Genomic DNA, 17,402 nt, shown 5'->3' with positions numbered 1-17,402 from the left:
CGGACCTTCAAGGGTTTTGCAGGACTTGCTTATCTCCCAAGTTGGCCCATATAGTACCGTACAACCACAAAACCTATATAATTATAAATCTTTATATCATTTTTTTTTTTTATTTCAGGCAGTGGTCAGACATTGTACCATACAGAAGTAATCATACCATACAATGAACTAGACTATTTATCAGTAAGTATATCTACACATTTCCTTTGATATCATTTACCCATAGTTACCTTTGCCATTATTGTAATATTTCAAAACAAAATTTAATGTTGAAAACTTACTTTCTAGCATTTATTTCACATTTAGTTAACTCAAAGGTCTATTTTAGTTTAAGATTAAAGTTTATGTGATAAAACATTTGTCTGGCAGAGTGAAAGAAAAAGTTTGTTCTGAACAGAAGAATAATCCTATGTAATCCTTGTGGTTCCAGTGATTACTACACCCTGAACAGTATTGAATCACCTTGTGGTTCCAGTGATTACTTGTAATATTGTACACCCTGAACAGTATTGAATCACCTTGTGATTCCAGTGATTACTTATAATATTGTACACCCTGAACAGTATTGAATCACCTTGTGGTTCCAGTGATTACTTATAATATTGTACACCCTGAACAGTATTGAATCACCTTGTGGTTCCAGTGATTACTTATAATATTGTACACCCTGAACAGTATTGAATCACCTTGTGGTTCCAGTGATTACTTGTAATATTGTACACCCTGAACAGTATTGAATCACCTTGTGGTTCCAGTGATTACTTATAATATTGTACACCCTGAACAGTATTGAATCACCTTGTGGTTCCAGTGATTACTTATAATATTGTACACCCTGAACAGTATTGAATCACCTTGTGGTTCCAGTGATTACTTATAATATTGTACACCCTGAACAGTATTAAATCACCTTGTGGTTCCAGTGATTACTTATAATATTGTACACCCTGAACAGTATTGAATCACCTTGTGGTTCCAGTGATTACTTATAATATTGTACACCCTGAACAGTATTGAATCACCTTGTGGTTCCAGTGATTACTTGTAATATTGTACACCCTGAACAGTATTGAATCACCTTGTGGTTCCAGTGATTACTTATAATATTGTACACCCTGAACAGTATTGAATCACCTTGTGGTTCCAGTGATTACTTATAATATTGTACACCCTGAACAGTATTAAATCACCTTGTGGTTCCAGTGATTACTTATAATATTGTACACCCTGAACAGTATTGAATCACCTTGTGATTCCAGTGATTACTTATAATATTGTACACCCTGAACAGTATTGAATCACCTTGTGGTTCCAGTGATTACTTATAATATTGTACACCCTGAACAGTATTAAATCACCTTGTGGTTCCAGTGATTACTTATAATATTGTACACCCTGAACAGTATTGAATCACCTTGTGGTTCCAGTGATTACTTGTAATATTGTACACCCCGAACAGTATTAAATCACCTTGTGGTTCCAGTGATTACTTGTAATATTGTACACCCCGAACAGTATTAAATCACCTTGTGGTTCCAGTGATTACTTGTAATACTGTACACCCCGAACAGTATTGAATCACCTTGTGGTTCCAGTGATTACTTGTAATACTGTACACCCCGAACAGTATTAAATCACCTTGTGGTTCCAGTGATTACTTGTAATACTGTACACCCCGAACAGTATTAAATCACCTTGTGGTTCCAGTGATTACTTGTAATACTGTACACCCCGAACAGTATTAAATCACCTTGTGGTTCCAGTGATTACTTGTAATACTGTACACCCTGAACAGTATTGAATCACCTTGTGGTTCCAGTGATTACTTATAATATTGTACACCCTGAACAGTATTGAATCACCTTGTGGTTCCAGTGATTACTTATAATATTGTACACCATGAACAGTATTGAATCACCTTGTGGTTCCAGTGATTACTTATAATATTGTACACCCTGAACAGTATTGAATCACCTTGTGGTTCCAGTGATTACTTATAATATTGTACACCCTGAACAGTATTGAATCACCTTGTGGTTCCAGTGATTACTTATAATATTGTACACCCTGAACAGTAGTGAATCACCTTGTGGTTCCAGTGATTACTTGTAATATTGTACACCCTGAACAGTATTAAATCACCTTGTGGTTCCAGTGATTACTTATAATATTGTACACCCTGAACAGTATTGAATCACCTTGTGGTTCCAGTGATTACTTATAATATTGTACACCCTGAACAGTATTGAATCACCTTGTGGTTCCAGTGATTACTTATAATATTGTACACCCTGAACAGTATTGAATCACCTTGTGGTTCCAGTGATTACTTATAATATTGTACACCCCGAACAGTATTGAATCACCTTGTGGTTCCAGTGATTACTTATAATATTGTACACCCTGAACAGTATTGAATCACCTTGTGGTTCCAGTGATTACTTGTAATATTGTACACCCTGAACAGTATTAAATCACCTTGTGGTTCCAGTGATTACTTGTAATACTGTACACCCTGAACAGTATTAAATCACCTTGTGGTTCCAGTGATTACTTATAATATTGTACACCCTGAACAGTATTGAATCACCTTGTGGTTCCAGTGATTACTTATAATATTGTACACCCTGAACAGTATTGAATCACCTTGTGGTTCCAGTGATTACTTGTAATATTGTACACCCTGAACAGTATTAAATCACCTTGTGGTTCCAGTGATTACTTGTAATACTGTACACCCTGAACAGTATTGAATCACCTTGTGGTTCCAGTGATTACTTGTAATATTGTACACCCTGAACAGTATTGAATCACCTTGTGGTTCCAGTGATTACTTATAATATTGTACACCCTGAACAGTATTGAATCACCTTGTGGTTCCAGTGATTACTTATAATATTGTACACCCTGAACAGTATTAAATCACCTTGTGGTTCCAGTGATTACTTATAATATTGTACACCCTGAACAGTATTGAATCACCTTGTGGTTCCAGTGATTACTTAAAATATTGTACACCCTGAACAGTATTGAATCACCTTGTGGTTCCAGTGATTACTTGTAATATTGTACACCCTGAACAGTATTGAATCACCTTGTGTTTCCAGTGAATACTTATAATATTGTACACCCTGAACAGTATTGAATCACCTTGTGGTTCCAGTGATTACTTATAATATTGTACACCCTGAACAGTATTGAATCACCTTGTGGTTCCAGTGATTACTTGTAATACTGTACACCCTGAACAGTATTGAATCACCTTGTGGTTCCAGTGATTACTTATAATATTGTACACCCTGAACAGTATTGAATCACCTTGTGGTTCCAGTGATTACTTATAATATTGTACACCCTGAACAGTATTGAATCACCTTGTGGTTCCAGTGATTACTTATAATATTGTACACCCTGAACAGTATTGAATCACCTTGTGGTTCCAGTGATTACTTATAATATTGTACACCCTGAACAGTATTGAATCACCTTGTGGTTCCAGTGATTACTTATAATATTGTACACCCTGAACAGTATTAAATCACCTTGTGGTTCCAGTGAATACTTATAATATTGTACACCCTGAACTGTATTAAATCACCTTGTGGTTCCAGTGATTACTTGTAATATTGTACACCCTGAACAGTATTGAATCACCTTGTGGTTCCAGTGATTACTTATAATATTGTACACCCTGAACAGTATTGAATCACCTTGTGGTTCCAGTGATTACTTATAATATTGTACACCCTGAACAGTATTGAATCACCTTGTGTGTTTCCAGTGAATACTTATAATATTGTACACCCTGAACAGTATTGAATCACCTTGTGGTTCCAGTGATTACTTGTAATATTGTACACCCTGAACAGTATTGAATCACCTTGTGGTTCCAGTGATTACTTGTAATATTGTACACCCTGAACAGTATTGAATCACCTTGTGGTTCCAGTGATTACTTATAATATTGTACACCCTGAACAGTATTGAATCACCTTGTGGTTCCAGTGATTACTTATAATATTGTACACCCTGAACAGTATTGAATCACCTTGTGGTTCCAGTGATTACTTATAATATTGTACACCCTGAACAGTATTGAATCACCTTGTGGTTCCAGTGATTACTTATAATATTGTACACCCTGAACAGTATTGAATCACCTTGTGGTTCCAGTGATTACTTATAATATTGTACACCCTGAACAGTATTAAATCACCTTGTGGTTCCAGTGAATACTTATAATATTGTACACCCTGAACTGTATTAAATCACCTTGTGGTTCCAGTGATTACTTGTAATATTGTACACCCTGAACAGTATTGAATCACCTTGTGGTTCCAGTGATTACTTATAATATTGTACACCCTGAACAGTATTGAATCACCTTGTGGTTCCAGTGATTACTTATAATATTGTACACCCTGAACAGTATTGAATCACCTTGTGTGTTTCCAGTGAATACTTATAATATTGTACACCCTGAACAGTATTGAATCACCTTGTGGTTCCAGTGATTACTTGTAATATTGTACACCCTGAACAGTATTGAATCACCTTGTGGTTCCAGTGATTACTTGTAATATTGTACACCATGAACAGTATTGAATCACCTTGTGGTTCCAGTGATTACTTATAATATTGTACACCCTGAACAGTATTGAATCACCTTGTGGTTCCAGTGATTACTTATAATATTGTACACCCTGAACAGTATTGAATCACCTTGTGTGTTTCCAGTGAATACTTATAATATTGTACACCCTGAACAGTATTAAATCACCTTGTGGTTCCAGTGATTACTTATAATATTGTACACCATGAACAGTATTGAATCACCCTGTGGTTCCAGTGATTACTTGTAATATTGTACACCATGAACAGTATTGAATCACCTTGTGGTTCCAGTGATTACTTATAATATTGTACACCCTGAACAGTATTGAATCACCTTGTGGTTCCAGTGATTACTTGTAATACTGTACACCCTGAACAGTATTGAATCACCTTGTGGTTCCAGTGATTACTTATAATATTGTACACCCTGAACAGTATTGAATCACCTTGTGGTTCCAGTGATTACTTATAATATTGTACACCCTGAACAGTATTGAATCACCTTGTGGTTCCAGTGATTACTTATAATATTGTACACCCTGAACAGTATTGAATCACCTTGTGTTTCCAGTGAATACTTATAATATTGTACACCCTGAACAGTATTAAATCACCTTGTGGTTCCAGTGATTACTTATAATATTGTACACCCTGAACAGTATTGAATCACCTTGTGGTTCCAGTGATTACTTATAATATTGTACACCCTGAACAGTATTGAATCACCTTGTGGTTCCAGTGATTACTTATAATATTGTACACCCTGAACAGTATTGAATCACCTTGTGGTTCCAGTGATTACTTGTAATATTGTACATTGTACACCCTGAACAGTATTGAATCACCTTGTGGTTCCAGTGATTACTTATAATATTGTACACCCTGAACAGTATTGAATCACCTTGTGGTTCCAGTGATTACTTATAATATTGTACACCCTGAACAGTATTAAATCACCTTGTGGTTCCAGTGATTACTTGTACACCCTGAACAGTATTGAATCACCTTGTGGTTCCAGTGATTACTTATAATATTGTACACACTGAACAGTATTGAATCACCTTGTGGTTCCAGTGATTACTTATAATATTGTACACCCTGAACAGTATTGAATCACCTTGTGGTTCCAGTGATTACTTATAATATTGTACACCCTGAACAGTATTGAATCACCTTGTGGTTCCAGTGATTACTTATAATATTGTACACCCTGAACAGTATTGAATCACCTTGTGGTTCCAGTGATTACTTATAATATTGTACACCCTGAACAGTATTGAATCACCTTGTGGTTCCAGTGAATACTTATAATATTGTACACCCTGAACAGTATTGAATCACCTTGTGTGGTTCCAGTGATTACTTATAATATTGTACACCCTGAACAGTATTAAATCACCTTGTGTGGTTCCAGTGATTACTTATAACATTGTACACCCTGAACAGTATTAAATCACCGTGTGGTTCCAGTGATTACTTATAATATTGTACACCCTGAACAGTATTGAATCACCTTGTGGTTCCAGTGATTACTTGTAACATTGTACACCCTGAACAGTATTGAATCACCTTGTGGTTCCAGTGATTACTTAATATTGTACACCCTGAACAGTATTAAATCACCTTGTGTGGTTCCAGTGATTACTTATAATATTGTACACCCTGAACAGTATTGAATCACCTTGTGGTTCCAGTGATTACTTAATATTGTACACCCTGAAAAGTATTAAATCACCTTGTGTGGTTCCAGTGATTACTTATAATATTGTACACCCTGAACAGTATTGAATCACCTTGTGGTTCCAGTGATTACTTAATATTGTACACCCTGAACAGTATTAAATCACCTTGTGTGGTTCCAGTGATTACTTATAATATTGTACACCCTGAACAGTATTGAATCACCTTGTGGTTCCAGTGATTACTTAATATTGTACACCCTGAACAGTATTAAATCACCTTGTGTGGTTCCAGTGATTACTTATAATATTGTACACCCTGAACAGTATTGAATCACCTTGTGGTTCCAGTGATTACTTATAATATTGTACACCCTGAACAGTATTGAATCACCTTGTGGTTCCAGTGATTACTTATAATATTGTACACCCTGAACAGTATTGAATCACCTAGTGGGTAGACATATTTGTGTAGCTGACATGTACACATAGTATGGTGCAATATATATCCAATCGACTTGCTTTTTGGGTCCGCACCCAAAAATCAGCACCCGTGGATCACAATTTTAACTTATTAGTATTATAATACTACTTATAGATAAAATAGATCTCTATTTGACATGTACAATGTCTAATTAATGTCATTTTAACAATTTTAAGAGTATATATTGGAGGTTGGTCTGATCAAAAGAATAATACCCCAGTTACAGCTAATAAATTTAATACTTGGCCTGTTGTATTCAGTGCAACTGTCATTGACACTTTTCAGATCATCTGACTATAGAAATATGATAATTTATAATGTAAGAGTATGTTAGCTAGACTTATTTTGGTAGACAAAACTACATGTATTCAGTCAAAAAAATGTACAATTAGTGCAGTATTCTGAATGTTATGAATAAATTATTAAAATTTACAGATAAGTGTCAATTACCAAACAATTACTGTAGTGTGTACTAATAGAAGAAACCAATATTGGCTAACTACAGGAGATGAACAACTAACGAGGTAGGTATACAAACATCTATACATTTACTATTACCATAGTCATGCTGGTATGGACCCATGCCTGTGTAAAAGCCCCTCTCCCTCCCCTGTGTCATTTTCTTAAAGTGTTCAACATTCATTTTTATGCCCATACTCAAAGTGTGAATGTAAATATAATGAACACGATATGTGAATGTCAATCTCTAAAATAGACATAACATTCTCTCTCAAATTAGCGTTAGTGTTTGTAATGTTGGTGCAGTGGCAGAAATTTGTTCAATAGCAAAAGTAGACAGAAACAAAGAACTGAATGCTGAACTGTTGAAATGCTTGTTTGTAAGATATTTCCTACATCAGCTTATGAAAGCCATGTAAATAATCACTACTGAACTTACACAAATTTGAAGTGTATTTTTTTCGTTTTATTACTAGGTATCTATTGTCTGTGCTTATTAAAGCCATGGATCACTAGATTGCTACTAAATTTAGAAAACTGAGGTGTTCAATGTATTTTTTATTTTGTTTTTAGGTATTTCTTGTCAGTGCTAATGAAAGCCATGGAGGATGGTAGTCGTACTAGGGAACTCCCCAGTGTGCTACGTGATGCAACAACACAACTCATCACAATTAGAAAATTTGCATCACAGGAGTGTAGATGTGAGGTAAGAAAGAAGGGTGTAAAAATTTGTGACAGTTAGTGAATAAGACTACATGTAGAGGTTGTCATCAAAATCTCGCTGGAATGTTTTCACATTTCTAGTTGTGTGACATTGTTTAAAACAGTTTTCAGCATGTTAATGATACTTCTTCTATGTTATTACCTACTGACGTCACTTGTCATAGATACACTGCTTAGTAAGTGACTTAGGGCATTTGCACAATGATGCACAAGCTCAACAAACGAACATTGTTCATTTTGGTCAAACCCCTTGCCCCTCCCACTAAGCGAACATTCACAAGTGAGACATCAAACATTTATATATGATGTAAACTTTGATGAAAACTGTAGCAGTCACACCAATACGATCGATGTAATTCGAAAACATGATGATAAACAAAATACTACCAGAAACCCAGCACCATATCTCATATTAGAAGTCAATTTTTACCAACTTATCAACATCTCAGTAGTAAGTTGTAAATGAAGGAGTGAAAGTTTTTTGTTGAAATTTGGTTAGAAGTGAGATAATGAAGTTCAGCAATCGCGTGAAATTGAGAACTTCATTTATAAATTCTGTACCTGTGCAATAAGTGCATGTTATTTTTGTTTCATGTTATGTACTCCTTTTGCATATGGGCCGGTGGCCTAGTAAAGCAATAAAACCTTATATATAGCAATCGCGTTGAAACCAGACCCCCTCCCCTCTAAACGAACAAAGTTTGCTTATTGAGTTTGTGTGACATTGTGCGATAGTCCCTTTATATCCAGTAGTTCCTTTTATGATATGACTGAAAAGCAACTGGAAAATTTAACATACTGGTTATGCCATTACATACAAGTCTAGATGATAATTAATTAATTAATTAATTAATTAATTAATTAATTCACACCATCAATCCTTTTAATTAATTCACTTACAGCCATCTGAAGTCAACCTAATACTATACTCACTAGTACATTGGGAAGACCTTAGTGACAAACCAACCAGTGACAGACCTAAACCTCACACTCCCTACAAAGAGGGTGTACTTCTCTTTAAAAGTTGGGATGGTTACCTCTTTGGTGGCAATACTTGGAAACCAGGATTTTTCCTACTAAGGTAAATTAAAACAGATGACGTGATTTTAATCAAAGCATTTTGAAACCAGTTGAGGTGCAAACTAGTCAAAGATTTAAGTTGTTTTTATACTCAACTACTGCTGAAGTAAAACTGGAAGTGACATTCAAGCATTAAAGTGGCCATATGAATAACAGTGATATTGATTTTTGATTTTGTTTATTCCTAGACCTAAAACAACTCTACGGTGTTTTTGTACTTGGAAAAATAATGTGAAACAACATGTACTAAATCCTTGTTTGTAAAAAAAATAAATTGCCGAAAATTGAAGAAAAAAAAATGTGTAAAATTATTGTCATCGTATGTACAATACTTTTCAGACACTTTCTAGCTTTTTGCAATTCATTGAGTTACAAACAAGGTCTTGGTATATGTTGTTTCAGATTCGTTTTTTTCAAGTAGAAAAACATAGGACAGTTGTTTTATGAAGAAAAAATCCAAAATAAATTCCAATTTGTCATCCATTTGGTCACTTTAATAACTTTTTTGAAAATCTTAAATTAAACATTAAGATTAGAACATTAAAGGCAAGTTGTTGAAATCATCAAATGTTTTTCTGTAATATTTTGTCATCTCTTATAGTCACAAATTATTGTTATTATTGTTATAATAGACAGACTCAACAACATAAATATGTCAAAACTAAGAACAAAAATGTGAAATAAATAGTTGAGACCTAAAGTTACTTTCACTACCATGTTTTTGTGTATTTTTAAGTATTTTACTGACACTAGGCGTGCTGTAACAAGTACAACAAAATATATTAGTCCAAAACTAAGAACAAAAATTGTGAAATAAATAGTTGAGACCTATAGTTACTTTCACTACCATGTTTTTGTGTATTTGTAAGTATTTTACTGACACTAGGTGTGCTGTAACAAGTACAACAAAATATATTAGTCTAAAACTAAGAATAAAAATTGTGAAATGGATAGTACTCTGTACAACTATTGAGGCTTTCACTGCTGTGTGCTTCTCTAATTATTAGACTAAGTGTTTTGTTATTTGATTTTATCCTTGCCTAGGAATGGAATGTTTTACAGACTTCTACAAAGGAATGACCCTGTACCCCAACTAGCCATTTCACTCAAGTAAGTCAGTGTCTGTGTTATCACAAACAACTAACCCTGTACCCCAACTAGCTGTTTCACTCAAGTAAGTCAATGTCTGTGTTATCACAAATAAATAACCCTGTACCCCAACTAGCTGTTTCACTCAAGTAAGCCAGTGTCTACAAACAAATAACCCTGTACCCCAACTAGCCATTTCATTTTTATGAGTGTCTTGTGTTATTACAAAGCAGTTTTCACTCTGGGACTAAAATGCTTTTTTTTCTAGTTTCTCACTGACTTGTCAGTTTCAAAAGAAGTGCCACAGAACCATTACCATATATTAAGAAGTGCCACATAACCATTACCATGTATTAAGAAGTCAACAAAGGGTGTCAAAGAACTGTTTCTTTATTCTTGTTTGTTTTCAAGTTTGTTGTTCCGAGGTTACATTCAGTCTTAGAACAACAAAATCAAAATCAATAAAAAGCGACAATAAATGCAGGAAACAGAGATAAATAAATTTAGCCATATTCACCACATCAGATTTTAATTAGATTAACCTTCAACTGTGACATTGAATGGTAGAATAGGGAACTTGCAATCCAGACTGAGCATGCTCAGATGCAAAGGACTATGGGATTATCTGTGGCCCTTATCGTAATACATAATCTGGAGCTACCGATAAAATAAACATCCCACAAAGGTCAGGGTGACTATGAATTGATTATTTTTGGATACAAACAATGTAACAATATTGTTTACTATGCTAATTGATTAGTATTTATTATGACATTTCCCATGATGCAGCATTCAACATGGCGGGTTTGAAAGTTCCCTGTTATGGCTGTCAATCTGATAAGGAATGTCATGTCAATATGTTTAGATGTGACAGTCAAGTGTCGGACATCTACAAAGTTTAAACATTCCCCATCATTCAAAAGAGGGGTGAAGGAGGCTAAAAATGTCAAACAGGAGAAGCTTTCTCTTAATAGGAGAGGGGGCACTACATCATTACTTGCACAGGTGCAAACAACACTGTGATTAGGAAAATTCCTTGATGGTTTTTATCATCACATAATAATTCTACTCTGTCAGGTGTCACAAACCATCTGTCATCAAATCATCAGTCGGCCTGAAGAAGCATTCAGGATAGGGCTTGAAACTGTTGCCATTCAAAACAACAGCAAGTCCAGTAGGATAGATTGTAATTACTTCATTATTAACTTCATACCTGGATGATTGAGAATATTCATAGACATATTCTCCATCAAAGATAGAAATGATGACATTTGCAATCTTCCAAAAGTCAATATTTAGTGGAAAACTTTGTATAAAGGAGTATAATGTAGGAAATCTAATGTAAGAAACATTTCTGATACATTGTTTATTTAGTGTCAGAATGAATGTTCATGGACTCTTGGTGTATAGCCTAAAATGAGCATTTCTACTCACAGAGTTGTACATTTTCTTGGAAGTGAATCGAAAATTTCCGCTGACGTCTCATCAGCATATCGTTAGAGATATACTCCAATTACAAGTAGTGTCTATTTTGTGTTCATAGAAGTGGTGACTTTGGTGGTTGTCGTCGTGTCCGTGGAGGAGAGAAACCTTACTCCTTTGAATTGATAATGCCTGATAAATCATCACTAGAACTAGCTGCCAATGATGATTACGAAGTGTCGGAATGGCTGCATTCTATTTGTTCAGCTGTGTCTCTTGGGGTAAGTATTAATCAATCAATCATTCAATCAAACAATCAATCAATCAATCAATTGGTTAACCAATCAGTCAATTAACCAATCAATCAATCAATCAGTGAAATTATGAAATTTGCAATCTTCCAAAAGTCAATATTTAGTGGAAAACTTTGTATAAAGGAGTATAATGTATGAAATTTAATGTAAGAAACATTTCAGAGTGTTAATTAATAAAGGAATCAATTAATCAGTCAGCAAATCATTCAAATAATGATGCAATCAATCAACCAATCTATCAACTAATTAATCAATCAAAGACACTCATCTATCAACCAATTACTCAATGAATCAATTATTCATTTGTTTGTTCATTCATCCAGCCATCCATCCATCTATCCCATCTATTCCTCCATCCATCCATCCATCGATCCGCTGGCCTGCCCATTCATTCATTCATTCATTCATTCATTCATTCATTCATTCAACCGATAAATCAGTTAATCAAACTAATAATCAATTAAATAATCAATCAATTAATCAGTAAAACAAACTAGTATAGTTTCAGAATACAGTATGTTCTAATTTTCTCTACCAGTCTTCCAGTATGAGTATTTAAACAATAATGTACGCCCTCCCAGCCCATAATGGACGAAAGCAAACTTTGAACGACATAATGGGCGAGGCGACAGCCGAGCCCATTATGGAGTGCAAAGTTTGCTTGAGTCCATTATGGACTGGGAGGGCGTACATTATTGTTATTATTTTATAGTTTTGCCAATTCCAGTGAATTTGTAGACCGAGAAACGCAAAACAACGTATAATATACACAGCGCTGAACATCGTCTGCCATGTTCGGCCCGGAAGCTGAATACTAATCATAGCGACACACGTATGTACACGTACATACACATATACACTTCAATGAACTGCTGTGAACACAAATTTGTTTCATTTTAATTTCAATCAAAAAATTCTTATGGTGTTTACCCCATAATTTCCCTGCTCTTAAATACCCACACCGTTATTGCCATTGCCTTACGGACATAAGCGTGTATTGTTATGCTCGTTCCGGGGCCGCGATGCCCAATAACGGAGTACATTATCAGTAATAATGTACAGCGATGACGTCACAAAATTCACTGGAATTGGTAATGCTATAATATAAATACCTAATATTGTGATCTCTATTTTCACACAGATGGAACAGCCGTCACCCACCTCATCACCATGTATAGCATGTTGTATGGTGCTAACCAAACAGAAACTTATCATGTGTCATGAAGACATTCAGACGGGATTCTTTCGTTGTCTTGGTAGCTGTCAAGTAGAAAACATTGGTGGTATTACTGTAGACCCAGATAATAGACACTACTGTATAGTGGTAAGTAGAAGACATTGGTGGTATTACTATAGACCCTGATAATAGACACTACTGTATAGTGGTAAGTAGAAGACATTGGTGGTATTACTGTAGACCCTGATAATAGACACTACTGTATAGTGGTAAGTAGAAGACATTGGTGGTATTACTGTAGACCCTGATAATAGACACTACTGTATAGTGGTAAGTAGAAGACATTGGTGGTATTACTATAGACCCTGATAATAGACACTACTGTATAGTGGTAAGTAGAAGACATTGGTGGTATTACTGTAGACCCTGATAATAGACACTACTGTATAGTGGTAAGTAGAAGACATTGGTGGTATTACTGTAGACCCTGATAATAGACACTACTGTATAGTGGTAAGTAGAAGACATTGGTGGTATTACTATAGACCCTGATAATAGACACTACTGTATAGTGGTAAGTAGAAGACATTGGTGGTATTACTGTAGACCCTGATAATAGACACTACTGTATAGTGGTAAGTAGAAGACATTGGTGGTATTACTGTAGACCCTGATAATAGACACTACTGTATAGTGGTAAGTAGAAGACATTGGTGGTATTACTATAGACCCTGATAATAGACACTACTGTATAGTGGTAAGTAGAAGACATTGGTGGTATTACTGTAGACCCTGATAATAGACACTACTGTATAGTGGTAAGTAGAAGACATTGGTGGTATTACTGTAGACCCTGATAATAGACACTACTGTATAGTGGTAAGTAGAAGACATTGGTGGTATTACTGTAGACCCAGATAATAGACACTACTGTATAGTGGTAAGTAGTAGACATTGGTGGTATTACTATAGACCCTGATAATAGACACTACTGTATAGTGGTAAGTAGAAGACATTGGTGGTATTACTGTAGACCCAGATAATAGATAGTACTGTATAGTGGTAAATAGTAGACACTGGTGGTATTACTATAGACCCTGATAATAGACACTACTGTATAGTGGTAAGTAGTAGACATTGGTGGTATTACTATAGACCCTGATAACAGACACTACTGTATAGTGGTAAGTAGTAGACACTGGTGATATTACTATAGACCCTGATAATAGACACTACTGTATAGGGGTAAGTAGTAGACATTGGTGGTATTACTATAGACCCAGATAATAGACACTACTTTATAGTGGTAAGGAGTAGACACTGGTGGTATTGCTATAGACCCTGATAATAGACACTACTGTATAGTGGTAAATAGTAGACATTGGTGGTGTTACTATAGACCCTGATAATAGACACTACTGTATAGTGGTAGATAGTAGACATTGGTGGTATTACTATAGACCCTGGTAATAGTCACTACTGTATAGGGGTAAGTAGTAGACCCTGGTGGTATTACTGTAGACCCTGATAATAGACACTACTGTATAGTGGTAGATAGTAGACATTGGTGGTATTACTATAGACCCTGATAATAGACACTACTGTATAGTGGTAAGTAGTCAACATTGGTGGTATTACTATAGACCCTGATAATACACACTACTGTATAGTGGTAGATAGTAGACATTGGTGGTATTACTATAGAAATGAATAGTGTGGGTACCCCTGTGTTCTTTCATCATAATGGAATAGATATATGTAGTGTTGGTACCCCTGTGTTGTTACATCACAGTGGAATAGTATAAATATTAGTATAGTGTTGGTACCCCTGTGTTGTTACATCACAGTGGAATAGTATAAATATTAGTATAGTTTTGGTACCCCTGTGTTGTTACATCGTAGTGGAATAGTTAATATATAGTGTGGGTACCCCTGTGTAGTTACATCGCAGTGGAAAAGAAATATACAGTGTGGGTACCCCTGTGTTGTTACATCACAGTGGAATGAAATATACAGTGTGGGTACCCCTGTGTTGTTACATCACAGTGGAATAGTATAAATATTAGTGTAGTGTTGGTACCCCTGTGTTGTTACATCGCAGTGGAATAGAAATATATACAGTGTGGGTACCCCTGTGTTGGTACATCACACTGGAATAGTATAAATATTAGTATAGTGTGGTTACCCCTGTGTTGTTACATCACAGTGTACATCACAGTGGAATAGAAATATACAGTGTGGGTACCCCTGTGTCGTTACATCACACTGGAATAGTATAAATATTAGTATAGTGTGGGTACCCCTGTGTTGTTACATCGCAGTGGAATAGATATATACAGTGTGGGTACCCCTGTGTTGTTACATCACAATGGAATAGATATATACAGTGTGGGTACCCCTGTGTAGTTACATCGCAGTGGAATAGTTAATATATAGTGTGGGTACCCCTGTGTCGTTACATCACAATGGAATAGATATATACAGTGTGGGTACCCCTGTGTTGTTACATCGCAGTGGAATAGTTAATATACAGTGTGGGTACCAATGTGTTGTTACATCGCAGTGGAATAGTTAATATACAGTGTGGGTACCCCTGTGTTGTTACATCACAGTGTACATCACAGTGGAATAGAAATATACAGTGTGGGTACCCCTGTGTTGTTACATCGCAGTGGAAAAGAAATATACAGTGTGGGTACCCCTGTGTTGTTACATTGCAGTGGAATAGAAATATACAGTGTGGGTACCCCTGTGTTGTTACATCACAGTGGAATACAGAATAGTATAAATATTAGTATAGTGTTGGTACCCCTGTGTTGTTACATCGCAGTGGAATAGTTAATATACAGTGTGGGTACCCCTGTGTAGTTACATCACAGTGGAATAGTTAATATACAGTGTGGGTACCCCTGTGTAGTTACATCGCAGTGGAATACAGAATAGTATAAATATTAGTATAGTGTTGGTACCCCTGTGTTGTTACATCGCAGTGGAATAGTTAATATACAGTGTGGGTACCCCTGTGTTGTTACATCACAGTGGAATACAGAATAGTATAAATATTAGTATAGTGTTGGTACCCCTGTGTTGTTACATCGCAGTGGAATAGTTAATATACAGTGTGGGTACCCCTGTGTAGTTACATCACAGTGGAATAGTTAATATACAGTGTGGGTACCCCTGTGTTGTTACATCACAGTGGAATACAGAATAGTATAAATATTAGTATAGTGTTGGTACCCCTGTGTTGTTACATCGCAGTGGAATAGTTAATATACAGTGTGGGTACCCCTGTGTTGTTACATCACAGTGGAATACAGAATAGTATAAATATTAGTATAGTGTTGGTACCCCTGTGTTGTTACATCGCAGTGGAATAGTTAATATACAGTGTGGGTACCCCTGTGTTGTTACATCACAGTGGAATACAGAATAGTATAAATATTAGTATAGTGTTGGTACCCCTGTGTTGTTACATCGCAGTGGAATAGTTAATATACAGTGTGGGTACCCCTGTGTAGTTACATCACAGTGGAATAGTTAATATACAGTGTGGGTACCCCTGTGTTGTTACATCACAGTGGAATACAGAATAGTATAAATATTAGTATAGTGTTGGTACCCCTGTGTAGTTACATCACAGTGGAATAGTTAATATACAGTGTGGGTACCCCTGTGTTGTTACATCACAGTGGAATACAGAATAGTATAAATATTAGTATAGTGTTGGTACCCCTGTGTTGTTACATCGCAGTGGAATAGTTAATATACAGTGTGGGTACCCCTGTGTTGTTACATCACAGTGGAATACAGAATAGTATAAATATTAGTATAGTGTTGGTACCCCTGTGTTGTTACATCGCAGTGGAATAGTTAATATACAGTGTGGGTACCCCTGTGTTGTTACATCACAGTGGAATACAGAATAGTATAAATATTAGTATAGTGTTGGTACCCCTGTGTTGTTACATCGCAGTGGAATAGTTAATATACAGTGTGGGTACCCCTGTGTTGTTACATCACAGTGGAATACAGAATAGTATAAATATTAGTATAGTGTTGGTACCCCTGTGTTGTTACATCACAGTGGAATACAGAATAGTATAAATATTAGTATAGTGTTGGTACCCCTGTGTTGTTACATCGCAGTGGAATAGTTAATATACAGTGTGGGTACCCCTGTGTTGTTACATCACAGTGGAATACAGAATAGTATAAATATTAGTATAGTGTTGGTACCCCTGTGTTGTTACATCGCAGTGGAATAGTTAATATACAGTGTGGGTACCCCTGTGTAGTTACATCGCAGTGGAATAGTTAATATACAGTGTGGGTACCCCTGTGTAGTTACATCGCAGTGG

General features: G+C 35.7%; 1 protein-coding gene across 1 annotated transcript in view; it reads left to right on the top strand.

Annotated features, from left to right (window-relative positions):
* LOC144451299 (pleckstrin homology domain-containing family M member 2-like) overlaps nucleotides 1-17,402 on the top strand; it is a 62,688-nt gene that overhangs the window by 37,621 nt on the left and 7,665 nt on the right. Inside the window, exons 9-15 of the mRNA XM_078142102.1 lie at nucleotides 119-183; nucleotides 7,213-7,301; nucleotides 7,810-7,942; nucleotides 8,862-9,040; nucleotides 10,084-10,149; nucleotides 11,672-11,831; nucleotides 13,006-13,188. Coding sequence (XP_077998228.1) covers nucleotides 119-183; nucleotides 7,213-7,301; nucleotides 7,810-7,942; nucleotides 8,862-9,040; nucleotides 10,084-10,149; nucleotides 11,672-11,831; nucleotides 13,006-13,188 — 875 coding nt within the window. The remainder of the gene's footprint in view (nucleotides 1-118; nucleotides 184-7,212; nucleotides 7,302-7,809; nucleotides 7,943-8,861; nucleotides 9,041-10,083; nucleotides 10,150-11,671; nucleotides 11,832-13,005; nucleotides 13,189-17,402) is intronic.

This window comes from Glandiceps talaboti, chromosome 21 (genome assembly GCF_964340395.1).
Source record: "Glandiceps talaboti chromosome 21, keGlaTala1.1, whole genome shotgun sequence".
NCBI lineage: Eukaryota > Metazoa > Hemichordata > Enteropneusta > Spengelidae > Glandiceps > Glandiceps talaboti.
Note: the sequence above shows the minus strand (reverse complement) of the source record. Positions and strands in the feature narration are given on the sequence as shown.